The 20,109-nt window shown below is 30.7% G+C and overlaps 1 protein-coding gene across 1 annotated transcript; it reads left to right on the plus strand.

Moving 5' to 3' along the window:
* Positions 1–15,950: 15,950 nt before the first annotated feature.
* LOC114193468 (gibberellin 3-beta-dioxygenase 1-like) lies at positions 15,951–18,516 on the plus strand. The gene is made up of 2 exons (XM_028083288.2): positions 15,951–16,589; positions 17,846–18,516. The coding sequence occupies exons 1-2, from the start codon at positions 16,111–16,113 to the stop codon at positions 18,405–18,407; spliced, it is 1,041 nt and encodes a 346-aa protein (XP_027939089.2). The 5' UTR covers positions 15,951–16,110; the 3' UTR covers positions 18,408–18,516.
* The last annotated feature ends 1,593 nt before the right edge of the window (positions 18,517–20,109 follow it).

Below are 20,109 nucleotides of genomic sequence, written 5' to 3' on the forward strand. Positions count from 1 at the left end.
AAATGCCTGGTTTCTAAGTTTGCCCAAGTGACTCACCACCCTTTCCTGGGATATCTATTGACCACTTTCACTTCTATTTCTTTTTAAAAATTTCACCTCAAAATCTTTATGAAAATTTTGTTAAAAGTGTTTCAAAGTGCTTGCACGATGAGCTTTTATAGTCAATTGCATTTAGGTAGTCATAGTGAGGACAAAATGCATCATATACGTGACAGTACATTCCTTTTCTTTGGTGAGGACATTAGTGCATTATCATACATAGCTTGGGAGAGGGAAATATATGATTTGGTACATTCATTCCATCTTAGACATAATAAATATTACATTCTTACTTTGTGCATTTCTAGTTTTGTAGGACATGCAAGAGAGTGGTGGGACTATAGGAAGCCTAGAGTGAAAAAAGGAAGAAAATATCCCATTCAAAATTGGAGTGAGTTGAGAGCATGCATGAGAAGACCATTCATTTCCTCTTCCTTTGATTTTGAACGTGAGATAGAGAAAAAGAAAATTGAGATAACAAGAAGGAAGGAGGAAAAACTCACAATACTCCTTAGAGAGATGAGGGAGTTGGAGGAAAATGAAGGAATAAGAATTCAGAGAAGAGAGCAAAAAAAAAAGAGAGAAGTTTGAAAAACAATTAAAAGAAGAAGAGGAACAGAAGATGGAGAGCCTGAGAGAAAAAGAGAAGTAGTTGAGAAAAGAGAAGGAGGAAAAAGAGAGAAAAGAATATGAAGAGAAAGAGAGAGTAAGACAAGAGGTGGAGTTTAAAAGAAAAGAGGAAGAGATTGAGAGAGAAAAAAAGTAGAAAAGAAATCATGTGTAGGGAAATAAAGATACAACATCCTACAATTCCTTGCATAGACTTCAAGGGAGTAATTTCATCTCTAAACCCTTCCCTATTTGTTATTAATTCTTTTGGCTTAATTCTTTCTAAAATTGTTTTTCCACCATCACCATTCATTTCATACTCCTCAAAAGATTTTTCAAAAGAAACCTTTGACTTAGAATTACCCTTTTGGACTCAATTAAGTCAAAGTGAAAATCAATGTTTTGGTGAAATGGGTTTTATTGAAAATATTTCCAAACATAAAAGCCCATTTTCATGTGTCTTCAGAAAACATAGTTTGCATGATATCCATAATTTTAATGAAAATTTATTTGATGATTTGGGCATATGTGTTTTTGATCTTGGAGGAACAAGGCTTTCAAAGTTGTGGGTCTTAAATAATTCCCTTGATCTGAGGACAGATCCTCTTCAAGAGGGAGGGGATGATGACAATCACCTTAAAGGGCCTTCAACATGGGCCAATGACCAGGCCCATTTATCTTTACATGTCTTTAAATTCTTAGATAAATTGTATAGATTTAATAATATGGTGAAATTAGTAAATTCGTGGGCTTGTATTTCTTTTTGGGTTACTACCAACAAATCGAGAAGCCCAAATCTTCAAGCTACTCGTGGAGACTTTGCTACACTATGCCCAATATTAGGTTTTCTTAACCTCGTCCAGTTGCCTCAACCAGTGAGAGTGTTCGTGAGTTTCCCCACTAGAATTTAATCGAGTCTTCCACTGCTTATTCGATCGATTTCATCAAACAAATAGACATCTGGAGGCCATTCTGATACTTCGTCGTTGATTGGACCAAGTTTCCACCGATTAACGGTGATGCCAGCCTTATCAGTCGTCCAAGTCAAAGGTCGAGACGAGACCATCAGGCCAAAGATTATGGCGAGCTTGCTTAAGCAAAAGGTTGACACAATTTGTCTTGCCAAAGGTAAAGAAAGTTCGTCTGATGTCGAAGGTTGAGACAAGTCGCTTGGGCTCAAGGTTGAGTTGATTCAGCCTAATCAAAAGTTTACTCGAGTTCACCCGGACTTAAGTCCCTTGAATTACGAATCAAGTAAAGCCTATGTTCAGGGTAAAATGAAGTTGATCTGGGTTGAAAATTGGATAAAGTCGACCTGGGTCGAAACTCAAGTCGAGTCGGTCTGACTCATAGTCAACCCTAGTCAGTATGTGCCCATCTTCGATTTAAGTCAGCTTGGGCTCATAGTTGAGTCAAGTTAATGTAGACCAATGGTGAAGATGGGTTGACTTTGGTTGAGTGTCAAGACGAGTCAGGTTGAACATTGAGACAAGTCAGTCCATAAAGGTTATGACAAGTTAGCCTAGGCCAAGAGTTGATCCGAGTCAGCTCGATCTGAAGGGTCCAACCAAGTTGGCTCATATTGAGGGTAGAGTCAGGTCAACCCCTGTCTGACCAAACCCTATTCATCTTGATCTTAGACCAACTCACATGAGCTTGCACATGGGACTTTTGGTGTGCTATTTTGGCCTATGAGTTTCCTTTATGTAATTTTTTTGTCATGTTGGCTTTTTAGACTTTGATCTATGTGACTAAGGATCAAACACTGTTTTTGGCTAAATTGGCATGTCTAGCTATAAGTAAATGAGGAAAACTAATGTACTTTGATTGTAATTATTGTATTATAATAAATATATAAAATAAGCTAACATAACAAAACAAGTTTATATGTAAATCAATTCATCCTATCAACAATTTATGGTGACCTCAATCATGTTACAAAAATGTTAAAAATTCAAAAAGATAACACTACAAGAAAAATGTTAATTACCGACGGATATCCTTAATTGATTTATCGACAGTTGCTTCCGTTTCCGTTTGTAATTATTAGTCACTGACAAAATTAACAATGACCATCCTTGATTGGTTTATCGACGGATATCCTTGATTGGTTTACCGACGTATGTGTTCGTCGATAAATACTTCTTACCGGTGGAATTACCAATGAATATTTCATTCGGTAAAGTCGTCGATGAAAGCAAAATTACATTTTCCTTTGGCTTGGCCCCAATTTAAGTTTCCTCCCTTCCATAATGAAAACCAAATAGAATCGCGTTACGTTGCCCTAGGAAATCCGAATTTGCAATTAACGTTGTTGTGGCATGGGAAACCAAATGAGAATCGCGCTGATGCTGGCCGTGAAACCGTTGTGACAATGCTATGTCTTCTTGTTCGTGTGTTGTGGGAACTCAGTAAGGGTCGTCATCGTCCTCCCGTCATTGCAATTGCTGTCGTCATAACAACGTTGTAAACTTATTCATTGGCCGCCAGTGGTAAGTCTCTTTCTCACTGTTCATCAGTTTTTCATGGTTTATCCCTTTGTTTGTTCTCACACTTATTGGATTATGTTTCCTATGCCAGTGGTTGCGTGCGTTGAAGCTGCATTGTTGGGAGGCGTCTACGATAGACCTGAGCCATTGCTAGGTGTGCCTATTATTCCCTTTCTTTCGAGCCCTAATTAAGTGTTATTTTCTGTTTTTGGTTCGAATGACTTCTTAGAATGGCTTTTTCCTATTCTGATTTTGGTTCGAATGGCTTCTTAGAATGACTGCTTCCCATTCTTTCCATTCTGTTATTTTCAACACTTAAAAAATCCTTTTAGAATGACTTCTTATTTCTATTTTAGTATGCCAACCCAATTGCAATTGCATTACATTTAGTTAGCAAGAATACTAATAAGATTGAAGGCAATCTAGCACATTGTTCTGCAAAGGGTAGTCATAGGCATCAAAGAAATACTAGTCCATCAAAGAATTTTAAAAACTAAAAAGATATTTAAAAATGTTACACTACATTTTGCTAAATTAGAAACAATGACAATGAATAGCAGCATCACAAGGTCAAAAGGAGGAAAAGTTCTCCCCAAACCTTTAAAAAAAACACAATTTTCCCATTTTCCCATACTATTTCCTCACTACTGACTTGAACATGTCCAAAAGGTTGGAACTTGGAAGCAAATGGTTTGATTAGGGTTATGGTTGTGTGTTGATTTTGGGCCATTTGTGCATACATTTATTCTTGACTTTGACTATAGTATGTGTGGATGTGTTTCACTCACCAACCCAAGACTAGTTATAGCTATAGCAACATATTTTGCCTTTCCCACTTAACTACAAAACAATCCATACACTATGATTTCGTTCCCACATCTTTGTTTACATTTTTCATACACTTGGTGCTCAATATTACACAGCTTTTCCAATTGAACTAGCTTGCTATTAAGCAGACTTTAATTTGATCTCCTTTTTTTCCTTTGGTTCACTTTTTCCGCATCAAAACGAGCCACCCAAGTTAGTCAATCTAATTCAATGGAAAAACATAAACTAAGCTATTTAACTAGACTACTTATGCTTAAATAGAAGTTGGAAAAATTTACCTATAATTCTAATTATTCTAAACTATACTTATTTTCTAACTAAGACTCTAATTTACTACCTACGTTGGGGCTTGTATTCCTATTAATACTAGCTTACCTAAACTAGAAAGCTAAATGATAAGAATGAATACTAAGTTTAAGGTGCAAAGACTAATACTACTTATACACTCCTAAAAAATATGCTAAAATTACTATATTAACACTAATTTTATAGAATACAAGAATTTACTAAAAGAAAATAATGTAATCTAAAACGAACTAATCTAATTTGCTGCCACTCAACAAATCTTGTATAGTAAGCAATCTAGTTCATTGATTTCACTTCCAGCGATCTCTAATGTTTCTCTACGTCAACACAAGTCTCATTTAATGCCTTTTTGAGTCTCCAATAGCTAGTACAAGCTTTAGGACTGAATAGCAAAAATTCAATTCGTGGTTAACTTAACAACTTTTCAACCAATTTAGTGCATGATTTGTTTTTTTTTTAGTTTTTCTCGCCTTGGCTCTTGATCAAGCTTCCAACACGTACAAACAAGGAGTAAATAAGCCCAACTTGAATGAAGCTTGAGTCCATTTCTACAGCTGAACAAAACAATCATCAATAATTCCATAATCAAAAATTGTTGAAACTGTTAAAGGATGATCACATACCTCTCAGTTTCTCTATCCAACTATTTAGTGAATTCCACTACAACAAACAAATATAAGAATGATGTGTGATTAACACTGACCAGCTTCCAAGTATAGTCGCAGTTGTTGTTGGTGTTGAGAGCCTCTTCAGCCATGAGGTTGGTGGTGGTTTTGATTTTGACGTTCATGCGATTCAATAATGAGTCCTTCAAAGAAAGTGAAGGTCAACAACATTTCTCTTATTCATCAAATGCAACACTCATATTTATACATTTCCCTATAAATTTCTTCGTGTTATACGATAAACATGTTAACCGAATGTTATGCTTCAAACCTTCTTCGCCTCTAGAGATCAAATATTATGCTTCAAACCCTCTTCGCCTTCACACACAAATCTAGAGATCAAATATAAAATTAGGGTTGGTTTACAAGATGTATTCTATTAAATTTTATTTAAATTATTCATAGATTTAAATTTCTGATCCGTATAACTAAGACGTTTTTATTTTAGGCTCTAATTTTTTTCACTCTTTTGAACTATTATCAAATTTATAATTTTGAATATTTATGTTAAGACAATATTTGTTTAAACTTTTGTTCAATGTAATTAATAGTCACATAATTATTAGTTAAAAATTATACAACTTTATAACACCAAAAGCAAAATAATTTTGTATAAGAGCTAAAATAAAAAGCTCAACGATTTTATAATAATTAAAACATGTTTAATTTTTTTTAGAGGGAATTAAAACTTGTTTGTCAATGGTTCAAGCAGGAGAACAAGAGCATGAAGGTAGCAGGGCCAAATTGTTTAGCTTGAAAGAGGTTTTTAAGGGTGCTGGAAGGCACTCCAAGAGCCTCAACATTGGCAGCCAAGGAATTCAAAGACAAGATCTTGCAAGGTCAATACCATTACTATCACTATTACTATGTAAAATCACCTTTTAATTCAGTTCGATCTTTTATTGGATTTCTCTGAAAAGTTGACATTCATGGTTGCAATGTCACATATACATCCATATGGTTCAAATAAAGGGAAGAAGATAGCAAAACCAAGAAGGCAGTCATGGTATATCATAAGGGTTCCTGGCCAAATACCACACAGTGCACCCATTTAGGCACCATCTTCTGCTGGGGTACCCACACCACACCCTATTGTTTCAACAATACAATCTACATCCATTTAGTCACCATCCCTTTCTATGGTTCCTACACCACACCCTACTGTGGCACCCACACCACACACTACTATGGAACCCACCCACACCCTATTGTGGTTCCCATACCATCTACATCCACACCACAACCTTCCCATACATGACCATCCCTTGTTGTGGTTCACATTACTTCTAGACCTTCATAATCCTCTAATCTCTCTCCTGATCTAGCTCCTACATCAAATGCTCTTGATTAAGTTGTTGATGATCTTGACCTTCCTCTCCATGAGCAACTGATGATTGAGCCTTTTAATTGAGGTAATACTAATTTGTATTAGATGACTTGTTATTTACCTTGGCTTCTTTTTCATGACTTTTATGCATTTCTATTTTAGGTTTATTCCTTCTAGACTTGATTCTCATGTCATCATAAGATCTATTAAGCAAAAATTCCTTTCGCCTTGGCCATCATGGGAGCAATACCTCTAGAAGAGAAAGAACCTTTCTGCCAACAATTTAAGATAAAACGTCATGAAACTTATTTTCATTCCTTATTTATGTATTTGTTTCAAATGCAAAATAGATGTCCACTACTATTAGACTTTAAATACCATGCTATTGTGTGGTCAAGATGATTTATACTTGATTTATTTTTACAGATGAAGGTTCAGTGGAGACCTGAGCATGAAGGTCAAATTAGAGAAAATTCCACAACACAGCATCTCATAGGCTATCGAAGATGTTTAGAGATTCCAGGATTGCAGGAGAGCGCCCTTATTAGATTGGGGACCATATTTGGAATCGGTTGCTAGAACGTGGGAATTCTCTTTCTTATCGTAATAAATGTGCTACAACCCATAGAAATAGAGCTTCAAAAAAGGGTGGGAGCATACACACAGGTGGTCTATTACCACTCATGAGCATGCCCTTCATATGGTATAAACCTTAATTCCTTTTATTTTCATATTATGATATAACTTACGTCTTTTAAAACCGATGTATATATAACCTTTTATTTTGTTAAAGGCAAAAGAGCTAGGGTTGAAGACATATATTGATGAGGTATTTTACCGAACTCATCTTCGCAAGGGATCTAGCCAGTTTGTTGATGAAAGGTCTCAGAGAACACATGTAAGCAAAAACTTTTACTATTATTTCCTTTAAACTTAAATATCGTACCTTATTTAACTAATTTCTCATTGTTTTCTTTCATAAGAAGAATTTTCAACTAGACTCTTAGGTCAGATTTGAGCAAGGGTCATATGTTGATGCATTAGAGCCTAATAATGATGTTGATCAGGAAGACGTCATTAGGACACAATGTTAGGTTGAAGCTGTAGGTGTCAAAAATAAAGGAAGACTTTATAGGACTAGAGAACTTGGAAAAAGTTACACTATTGGAAGAAGGTCGTGAACAGACTCACGCGATGACTAGAAGAATGTGATCAAGCTTATGAAAATTTGAGTTGGGAGTTTCAAAGCCTCCAAAATCTAGTCATGGCCTTTCTGCCTCCCGATGCCCATACCCGTCTTTAACAACACTAGTCTAGCCCAACACCGTCCCAACAACAACCCACTCCAATCTAGCCCACCGTAGTCCAACCACAGACTCAACAACAATAAGACCATGAAGAAGAAGAAGAAAATCATTCAGACGATTATGTAGATTATTAGGACTTCTTTCTATATTGACTTTGTTACTTATGTCTGCTTACATTAGTTAAAGAACAAACAAATTGTGACACTGTGATTGATGGATATTTACATTTGTTTCACTTTTATATGTAGACATTTAGAATATTCTTTTTTGTGTGGTGTATGCAGACATATATTATAAGATACTTGTTTGGATGTCTAGGATTAATTATGATATTGGCAATTTGATTATATCTGTGAGATTATAGGTCTGATAATGATTATTTGAGTTTGGGAAGCTGGAATTAGAACATTGATGTCTTTGTGGTGTATGCAGACATATATTATAAGATACTTGTTTGGATGGCTAAGATTAATTATGAGATTGGCAGGTCTTATTGTATCTATGAGATTGCAGGTCTAATAATGATTATTTGAGTTTGGGAAGCTGGAACTGTAGAATGTACTGAAAAATAAGATTGACAAAACCGATGGATATATCCGTCACCACGTTGTCGGAAAATGTAACGTCTGACCCATGACATTACGGACAAATATATCCTTCAGTAATTACTAACAAAATATCCTTCGATAATTATCGACAAATAGTGTCTGTGGATAAATATTAGTTACGACACTTTTACCAATGGATTATTGCCCGATAATCTGTCAAAAAAATATAATTAGTGATGGATGTTGGTTGTTATCGACAGATTTGAATCGTCGATAATATTTTTTTTAGTATAAATCAAATTAAATTATCTTATTTTTAATCCTTCCCTGATTTACACTTCACACTTGATTTAGAAATCTATATCGAAAATGACAACTTTCTTTATTAGCATTTAATGTTCGATTAGTGTTTCCCTAAATGTAAAATATTCTAGCTGCACATGATCGAATTTGGTTTTTGTCAGTTTTTAATTTAAAAAACTTGATAGAGATCATGCCAATTATAGATTAATAATTATAATATATAAATTAAATATAAATCTTATTTTAAATATTAAATTTGTAAGGTTGAACTATATAGTTACCTACTAATAACACTTAAAGCAATCATAGAGCCTATTAATATGTAACTCAAAAGTTTCATGGTTGGATGGACGCCAAGAACGTTTATTTAATTTTAATTCAAATATTTATTTTATATTAAAAACATAATTGAAAAATTTACGCATAAATGTCAACACTTACTTTCATGAATTTTTTTTAAACGTTGTAGAGAATAAGACCGATGAAAACTTTGATTAAAAGTTATAGGCAAAAATAGTTAAAATAGAGGTTATAGTTAGGAAAGTTGTAGAGAATATATATATATATATATATATATATATATATATATATATATATATATATATATATATATATATATATACTAGTGTAAACACAGGCGCTATCGCGCCTGTGTGTACGCATTTTTTGAATTATATTAAGAATTGATGATATTGTAATGTTATTAATTTAATAAACAAAATAAAAGTATATTTATAAAAAATAAAATAAAATGTACGAAGAAAATAAGAGAAAAATAACTATTGATGAATAGTAAGAGAAAAAAAGAAAAAAGAGATAAGTAAATAATTTTATAAAAACTTATAAAAATAACCGTTAATTTTTAAAAATTTAATAAATAATTAAATTATAAAGGATAAAGTTGGAATTATGAAATGTGGACACAAAAGAGGGAATCCCCTTTATATATAGTTATAGATATATATATACTTTAATTAACATTTATTTTAATTGAAACACCTGTAAAGGTGAGCGATTCAACATAAAATACCTTTATTTTTTTAATTGAATTTAATTTTGTTTTAACTGAAATCTCATTTATTAAAAAAGTGAATAAGTATTGTTAGTGAAAAAAAAAATGTAAACTTTAATTGCATGTGATAACACAAATAAGATGGATTTTTAATTACTTATTTAAGTTTTATTTGAATCGAATTCATTTACAAATAGGTAGAGCACCAGATAATCTAGAAAAGAAAAACAATGTATACAACTTTACAATTTTATTGGACGATACTTGTATTTTATTATATCATAATCATATGTAAAATTATAAAATCTTATTATTTTTTAAATTTAAATTTTAACTTAGGCAATTTTTAAAAGATTAACTTTAAAAGAATTCCTCTCGAAATAGTATACAAATCATGAAATAGAACACAGCAGCTACTTCGATTTTAAAAACATGAAACATGATTTGTTGAATAAAATAAAATAGGATTTCGAAATTAGCACATTATGAGTTTTAGTGACGGTCCTTGTACTAAGATATCAATATCTTATTTTGTGATAATACTGAAGATTAAACAAAAGTAACTTTTCTATTATTATTTTACGTCCAAGAGACTCTAATAAAGTAATAGCACACTCTCCACATTAAGTGATTAATTATCTTATTTGAATATAATCTTAAAAGTGATGGAATATGGTCCACAATTCATTAAAGATTTAATGTTAAAAGAACAAGTATTTTATTTTCTTTAGTATTAAATATCATGAAAGAAATAATAATTACATCAATATCAAAATAAAATACTAAATATTTTAACATTTTAAGTTAAGAAGTCACATTTTCATATGAAAAAAAATAAACACTAAACACAAATATTAAAAAGAACTAAATTTAATTAAATCACTAGCGCAGTTTTTATTTTTTAATTCGGGTGATATGCCTCGGTTTTAAAGAAATCGAGACACATAAAATTGCGGTGGCAATTTTGAAAATTTTGCGAACTTATATGTTTCGGTTGCTATAGAACCGAGGCCTATAAGATCATATGCCTCAATTGTTTTAGAACCGAGGCATATAAGTTTGCTAAAATTTTAAAATTGCTATTTTTTTTATTATTTTATTTTATGTAGAGGTTTATGCCTTGATTGTTAGAGAACCGAGACATATACATGCTATATGCCTCGGTTGTTTTAGAACCGAGGCATATAAGTTTGCTAAAATTTCAAAATTCCTATTTTTTTATTATTTTATTTTGCACGGAGGTTTATGCCTAGGTTATTTAAATAACCAAGGTCTAAAACTCTATCTAAGGTTAAATTTTGAAGGAAAGAGTTTTGGCACGATTGTTTTGACTATTATACCTCGATTCAATAACCGAGACATTTGCACAAGATAGAAAGGGGTGAGTTTTTGGCCTCGGTTATCAACCGAGGCATAAACTTCAATATTAGGCCTCGGTTATAGTGAACCGAGGCATAAAACCATTAATAAAAAAAAACCAGGAAAGCTGAACAATGGTGATGGAGGAAGATGCAATATTGGACCCGTTTTGGATAGCTAATCAATCTTACCAACACTACCTAGACACCAATGACTGCAAAAAAAAAAAAAAAAAACTCAAACTTTACAAAAAAAGAACCCAAGAACGACATGAACTTCACTAAAAACGCAAGAAAATCTGAAACAAACGCTCACCAAAGTTAGACATTGAGTAGCGGTGTAGCAGAGTTCTGCGTTTACACGGTAGAGAATGAAGGTTGGGAAGAACGATAAAGAACGATGAAGAACGGCACAAAAGAAGTTGGCTTTTGTTTTACTGAAGCTGACCTTATAGAGTAAAAGGGGTTTCACAATCCCAGTTAATTACTACTTAACTTAAATATTTTTCATAATTCCTCTAGGATATCCAAAATGGTTAGAGCATATACTAAAATGACTCTATAATATATTACTCTTTCATGTGTCAATCCCTCTTTAAAATTATAAGCACTTGTCAAAGTTACTAGTTAACTTTCTAACCTATGGGATGGAAATGGTGTAGGGTAGACGTGGATTTTATTATCTCATTGTTAGCTGTAAAGTAAGAATTTATGTCCATTTTTATGCTCATTTAATTGGTGTGAATTTATTCTATATAATCATACTCGTTCATTTACTCTTTCAAAAATTAATTAAATAATTTTAAAAAAATATATTATAAGTATTCAATATAAAAAAGAGACCATTTTTTTCAACGTCAATTATCAAGAAAAAAAGTATAATATAACACCAAATAAGAGTATTAAATAAAAATAAATAATTATTGAAAATAATAAAAGAATCAAACTTGTGATTTATAAATATATTACAAAATTAAGGACAAAAAATTGAATGCAAGTTTTTTTTAGATTAAATAATCGTTTAAGTCTGCACTCATTTAAATTTGTATTTGAAAATGGAAAATTATGGATTCTAATATATCTCTTTATCTATCATATATTTTATATCTCTCATATCTTTACAATTTTTAAAAAATTTCAACACTCATAATATTTTATGTTATAATTATATTATGACTTATAATATTGTAGATTGTAATATGACTCTTAAAATTTCACAATTCTGCATCAAAATCAAACAAATATTTAGTATATAATATTTTAACAAATTAAAATGGAAACGAATATAAAAATGAAAACACACATCGAGACGAACATGAAAAACAAAAGAAAAGGTAAATCCTCAAACCCAATATAAAAATTTAAATATAGCTCGTACACATATTCATACAAAATAACGTGAGAATTTACCGTTAAAATTAGGATAAGTCCCATCCACTTATACAGATTCAGTTGTAATTTATCCTTCAAATTAACGCACCACAATATTTGATAATTTTATAAACTATTTTTTTTTTCGTAACTTTGTATAAATTTATTAAGATATTCTATCTTTCTGATTCAAACTTTATTACATTAGAGCTGTTGGAAATAATTATTAAGATTGAATATATATATATATATATATATATATATATATATATATATATATATATATATATATATATATATATATACTAGAGTAAACACAGACGTTATTGTGTCTGTGTGTATGCATTTTTTAAATATGCGTGATATTATATTAGTAGATGATAATATTGTAATGTTATTAAGTTAATATATAAACTAAAATTATATTTATTAAAAATAAAGTGAAGTATATCAAAACAAATGAAAAAATAACCATTGATAAATAAAGAAGAAGAGATAGTTGATATTATAAAAAATTTGAAAAAATAATGATCAATTTTTAAAAATTTTAAAAATTATTATATTTAAAGGATAAAATTGATATTTTGAAATGTGGATAAAAAAGAAGAATCCCCATTATATATTGTTATATATATATTATTTGTTTTTTCAACTTTTTCGTACACCACTTAACTATTAATAATATTTTTATCGTTGTCCCAAAAATAATCTTTCCAGCGTCACAATTAATATTATTAGTATCAGCATCGTCTATTATACCATCATTATTAATTATCTATTATCTTAATCACCACTATTATATTCAATTATCACCATCATCTTTTATAAGTATTACCATCATTATTAATTACCATTGGTTTTAGTGTCTCTTTTACAACCATTAATCCACGATCATAATTACCTTTCACAAGTTTATTTTTTTATTATAATATAATTTGTATTACTAAACTAAATTATTTTATGTTTGTCAAAGGTTGAATACGATAAGATCATACTTTGTCTTTCCACTCTTATGTTATATTCTTCTATTTATATACTATTACCTTCACCACCAAACCAGTTTATCCTAAAAGTATTACATAGAATCATTAGATCAATAAATATTTTATATCAAATTGGTCCGTGAAAACATTTCAAGTTTACATTTGCAAAGTTAATTTTTCTTTGAATGTTGAGGATGAAAATATCTTTAAATAACCATATATAAGATTGTCCATTTCAACTTATATTTATTAATTTTACTTTTAAACAAATTTATTTTAAACTAATATTTTTGTACGACTTACATGCAATTAACATTGAATTCAAATATCAAAAGTTTGTGTTGACATATATAAGATATACAATCAAGAAAAACACCAACGTGAAGAAACATCTCTACATAGTGCGCACGAGAGACACACTTTTGAAATCAAATAAATCAAACATTTCACCTCTGAATTAGTGAATGAAATTAAACAGATTAAATATGATTTCTATAGAGTTTAAATAAAATTTTAATATTATAGAATAAGTGGTTTTTTATTTTAGGTTATATATATATATATATATATATATATATATATATATATATATATATATATATATAGACACACTTTCATCTCTAAAACAAATAATTTTTTTTATTCATATTATAATGTGATTATGCGACATTTTTACCGTTTTGTATTTTTAAAAAAAAGGCAAGTGATATCAAATAGCATTCACTAGTTTCCATATTCCATGTGATAGCTAGAAAGAATATACTCTTATATTATAATAAATGTTATTTAGGTACCTAAAAATATACTTTCATAAAATTATTATTTTTGAATTTTGAGGAAACTGGAATAATTTTTTAGTAACTAAACTCATTTATTTTTCATTTTACAATAATAAAAAACAACAATTTTGAGAAAAAAGTATAAAGAAATATTTTTTTTATAGAAAAAAAAAATTAATTTAATTGAGACTATAAAGTCATTTAAATAAATAAGAAGTTATGTATAATATAAAAAATTATTCAAAAATGTAATTATGGTAACACCCCTAAAGTCTTGTCTAAAGAGTCTTTTTCTTCATTCAAATGTCTGAGTCAATGTCTACACTATGAAATCTAAAAACTCTACATTTCTACACCATTAAACGTTATAACATATAGAAAGGTAAAGTTTGAAAGGTAGCTTAGTTTTTTGTTTTTTTTTCTTCCACTAGATTGAGTTTGAATATATGAATTTGAATTATTTTGTCCTCATCATGTTCTTATTGACTTCACTCGTATTTTCCGTCAGATCACTCAGCATTTCAATGATTTCACTTTACACCTTTGAAACCCCTCCTGAAAAAAAGGTTGAAAATGTTGTCAACTTCAGACACAGAAACAACAAATGGAAATGTCTTATTATTTATGTACAAATATATGCATAATGGTCTGAAATACAACCTCAAAAGTATCCCCATTTTAACTTGTATGTTTTGAACCCCATGTCATGCAAATGGGAATCATCCTTTCTTTTTAGGTAAAGGCTTATGTTGTAGTACAAAAGTTCTCCTTATGCCCCGCTAGTGGCAGCCTTCAAATAATATTAATAAGTATCAGAATGGAGCACTTTGCATAGTTTTCCAAGATTTACTCAATCAATGAGATCTTTCATGCATGACATGGGGTTCAAAAGATATCACACATCAATGTCGTTAGTCATTATTTCGTTTAATACTCTCACATAGTTTAGGAGTTGAAATTAAGAATAAATTAAATACATCTTTCTCTTCCAATCATTTGAGACATATTTTAAATACAAAACCGTGATAGAAGTTTTAGACCGTAAAATGAACGATACTCAGATAAAGTGATTGTTCTTAACATTGTCATCTCAACAAACTTAAAATCGAAACAATTACAAAAATCTATACAAAAAATTGTTAGAAACCTCACATTGACTAATATATAAGTGGATGGAAACCTTGTCTTATAAGCTAATTTTGTGAGATTGAATTAGGCTTAAAGTTTACTTCTTAACACTATATCAGAGTTATAAGTTCGAGTCTATCCTACTGGGATTTGTTATTATTCGGCTTATTATGTAACCTGCTATAAGGAAATTTGTTATTTGTTTGGGTCTATTGAGCCGTTATGGGACCATATATTAATGCTTAGTCTTATGCTTATGTTTGGAGATCCCACATCGACTAAAGATAAGATAAATTTATAATATATATAAATGGGGTGAAAACTTCACCTTACAAACTAATTTAATGAAATTAAATTAGGTTTAAAGTTGACTTTTCAATTTTGCTTTGCAAATGAAAGAAAGAGATAGATGTTATATATATTCAAATTTCTTATAACAAAAGTTGACTCATAATTTTGTTTATAAAAGTAGTGAGTTTCACACTTACAAAATACAATATTATTGGTACCGGCCATATGCAAATGGAAGAATGAAGGCATAATAGTTTGGACTATATATGATGTTGCATCGTTGCATATTTGAGTTTATCAAATTGGCATGGAGCACATGTAAATTCTTTATTTGGTGGAACAAGACAATCTTGTGCATTTGGTTTTCATACTAGAAGACAAAGCGTGTCCTATTTTTGTCCACAAAAGCTAAAGGGAAACAAAAAGGATCCTCTATCAAAAAATTTCTGTTTTTTTCTCCCTTTGCCGCATGAGTGAAACATTATCATGGAATAAAGAAAAAGGTTTCTTTCTCCCCTTTCTTATTTTAATATTTAAGATCTTGAGATTCCACACTCACAAATTGTTTGTTCCTTCTTTTGTCTTATTCAACCATATTCCTTCTTCATAAGCCAAAATCCGACACAACATAGTCCAATAGCCAACCCCTCACCCAATTGTATATGGTTTTAACCTAATCTCAAACATGTTCTTACAATATTTTTTATATATTAAGGTTGTGAAAATCAATCCAACCAAATCCAACTTTGCTTCCTTGCACTTTTGAAATGGCCACTACTCTCTCTGAAGCCTATAGAGACCACCCTCTCCACCTCCATCATATTATCCCCTTAGACTTTTCTTCACTTAGAACCTTGCCTGAAACCCATGCATGGCCTCAATCTGAAGATGCTCATCATCATCATCATGGGGGTGGATCATGCATACCCATCATTGATCTCATGGATCCTAATGCCATGGAACTCATAGGCCTTGCTTGTGAGAACTGGGGTGCCTTCCAATTGAAGAACCATGGCATACCCTTAAATGTTGTTCAAGAGGTTGAAGAAGAGGCTAAGAGGCTCTTTGCCCTCCCCGCCGACCGGAAATTGAAGGCCCTACGCTCCGCCGCCGGCGCCACCGGCTACGGCCGGGCACGGATATCATCATTCTTCCCCAAGCACATGTGGCATGAAGGATTCACCATCATGGGCTCTCCATGCGATGATGCCAAAAAGATTTGGCCTAATGACCATACAAGGTTTTGGTAAGTACATAGAATCTCATGCATTTCCATGCAACGTGGACATTCATATGCTAATAGCTACTCTCTTTTTGCTAACATCAAATTTTAATTTCAACATAATGGAATCCATTACAACATCATCCATCATCTTGGTTTTTCGAGTTTGTCCTAGAAATTTGAAAGAGTCTCCATCATCCATTAGTTTATGTTTTGCACAATTCTTCATTGGAAAACGCATATTCTCCAATATACAATAATAAATGAAAGAATAAAGAAAAATATATGCTTTTGTCCTCATTTGCTAAATGATTAGATTTTTTTTAGGCCATCACATGAACATGATAAAATGAAATAACTTTTTCACAAAATGTTGGCTTGTATAAGTTTTTTCTAATATTAAATAACCTCCATAACCCACTGGAATCAACGGTGGTAGAAAATTCAGATCATTAATTTAGTAGAAATCTTATTAAATTCAAACTTTATCTCATAGCATTAAAAAAATATCAAAGAACCTCTGTGAAACACGTATTATATATATAAACTTGATCTGATTAAACTTGCCCATTACAGAACGTCTTTATCTATCTATCTATCTATATATATATATATATATATATATATATATATATATATATATATATATATATATATATATATATATATATATATATATATATATATATATATACAAAAAATACAACTTAGGTGCACCTTATTATACGTGTAATTTGGTACCATTATCATTGAAAATTATACTATAAAAAGTCCATATGAACTAATTTCAATTACAAAATTAACACCAAAATACCTTATAAACTAAAATTTAAGTTAATACATGTTAATGATTGATGTGCTCTGAATCTCTACTTAACTGAGATATAAACCTCAAAATTCGTACTTAACATGATCTTATTTTGAAGTTAATGTTAATTAAAGGTTGAGAAGAGAGAAAAGTTCCATTCTGAAACATATTTGCATTTGCATACTTGAAAATGAGTGATAAGATGATTTAGTAGTTAGGTCAAAAGGAAGAAAGAAAAAAGTCGCAGGTTCAATATCTTTATATCTCTGTTAATAATTTGAAAAAATAAAGTTGGTTTGATAAATTTAGAAAGGAAAGTAAGAGATGTTGTGTGTTCAATTTTCCAATTAAAAAAAACTAACAACAAAAATTTGTCCATAAAGAAAAGATTGCATATTTGAATGAAAGTTGTTGTTGTACAAAAACCTTAATTTTGAAAATCCAATGAAAGTATGTTTGTGTTTATATGCAGCAACATAATGGAGAATTACCAGAAGCAAATGAAGTTGCTAGCAGAGAAGCTAACCCACATGATCTTGAGCCTGTTGGAGATTTCTGAGGATGAAAAGGGGTGGATTGGTTCAAGTAACCTGTGTGAAGCGGTTCAGCTGAACTTCTACCCTTGTTGCCCTGAGCCGAACCGAGCCATGGGTCTAGCCCCTCACACAGACACTTCCCTCTTCACAATCCTCCACCAGAGCCAAACCAGTGGCCTCCAAATCTTCAAGGAGGGTGCAGGGTGGGTCTCCGTGCACCCTCACCCCAACACCCTCGTTGTTCACACCGGTGACATTCTTCACATCTTGTCCAACTCAAGGTTCCGCTGTGCACTTCACCGTGTCATGGTGAACAGTGCAAGACAAAGATACTCTGTCGCTTATTTCTATGGCCCCCCTTTGGATTATGTTCTTTCTCCATTGCTTCTTCTCACTTCCTTCCCTCGTTTTCGTTCTTTGTCTGTCAAGGACTACATTGGCCTCAAGGCCAACAACCTCGGTGAAGCATTGTCTTTGATTAGTACCATTCACAACTAGTTAATCTTCATCACTTTCTTTAACCTAAAATATTTACTTTATTCTTGTTATCAACTACTTATTATAGTCAAAAGTAGTCATTAACATGGTTAAAGAATTCATTTTTTAATTAAGGGTGTTGTTAATAATTATATAGATGCACTTAAACATCTTAATTTTAATTAATTTCATTTTCTTTCTTATGGCAACCTCGTTCAATGTCGGTAGAGAGATGGATCTTTTAAGAGTATTTCACATTTCAAAAATTTCTTGATTCTCAATAAGAGATATTTGGTTATCTGAAAAAATAAATAATGGGTTTTCTTTGTTAAAAGAAATACATACGGAAAATTAGACCTACCAATAATTTTTTTCAGTATTGGACTTTGGTCATATTTGTTGAAGGAAATCATTCTTCAATGTTAACTTTTAATTAGGATGATGATAGGGGAAATAAAAAAACAAATAGAGACTGGTCAATTGAGTCCTTTTCAAATTATTGGTTTCTTTTAGAGTTTTGCTTCTTTGATTAATTGGAAAACTGGGATGTTGAAAAGTCTAACGTGCTTCTTATTGTTTCTATATTTGTGGCTTAAATAGAAACATGGGAAATGGTTAATTCAATCATTAAAAAGTTAAAAGATTGAAACTTTATTTTTATTCTTCAAATATATATACTTTTAATAGTGGCTATTGTTAGGAGGAAGAAAAAACTCACAGCTCATTATTTTTAGCTAAAATAAAAAATTTATTTTGATCAGGATTAATATACAAAACTAATGCCTCTATAGACTTCAACATTTGACTTTTTGGCTCAATAATCTTTTTAGTTTTTTAAGCATAAAACAATCAGTTTAATTTCAAAATATAGTCACGTATTATTTTTTATTTTTTAATTTTGGTCTCAATAATTGTCACATATTACTTTAAATTTATAGAAAACTTAATTCTTATTTTTCCGAAAACATCTCTAGAAAAACTCGTGTAACATTATCCATACGTAATAAATTCACATCTATGAGTAGTTTCTGTCAAGCATGACTTTAAATCCATTTCATACCAAACCTTTATACAATTTTGTAGTCGTGAAGTTTCGTCTTGATTTGGCGGTGCCATTTGTATTATATGGTTATGTCTATGAGTTTTGCAAACATCAATGCCTAAATCCTACACGTATGTGCTTCCTCAATAGTTGACATTCTTGGCACTTGAATGAGACTTTTGCTTTACTATTTAGTTTAATTATAGTTTCTTAGTTTGTCTTTATAAAAGACAACTTTTTATTTGTTCTTATCTATGATGGAATGCTTATTTTCAAAATAATATATGATATAGATGTTTAATATAGACTATTTATTGGTATTGATATTAGTTATAGGTTTGATATAGATGTCATTATGTAGTAATTTAAAACTCATTATATCGATTTTGTTCAAAATAATGACAAATATGTCTTTTACAAGTTTTTTTTTTTTTTATGATAATTATAACATATATTACATCGATTATTTAAGATAACTGATGTCATTTATGTCACAACACATTGGTTGTTTTAAAGATGCAAAATAATGTGTTTAATTCTATGATATTTGGAATTTGAGACTATTTAACGAATATTTTTAAGGTAATGATAATCATTGAAAAGAAAAACATTGAGAGAAGTGGATAGGGTATAAAGACTTACGTTATGGATTATTTTCATGTTATTGTATTTATACGTCTA

The sequence above is a fragment of the Vigna unguiculata genome, chromosome 8 (genome assembly GCF_037176805.1).
Source record: "Vigna unguiculata cultivar grain cowpea cultivar isolate G323 ecotype 2 chromosome 8, ASM3717680v1, whole genome shotgun sequence".
Lineage (NCBI taxonomy): Eukaryota > Viridiplantae > Streptophyta > Magnoliopsida > Fabales > Fabaceae > Vigna > Vigna unguiculata.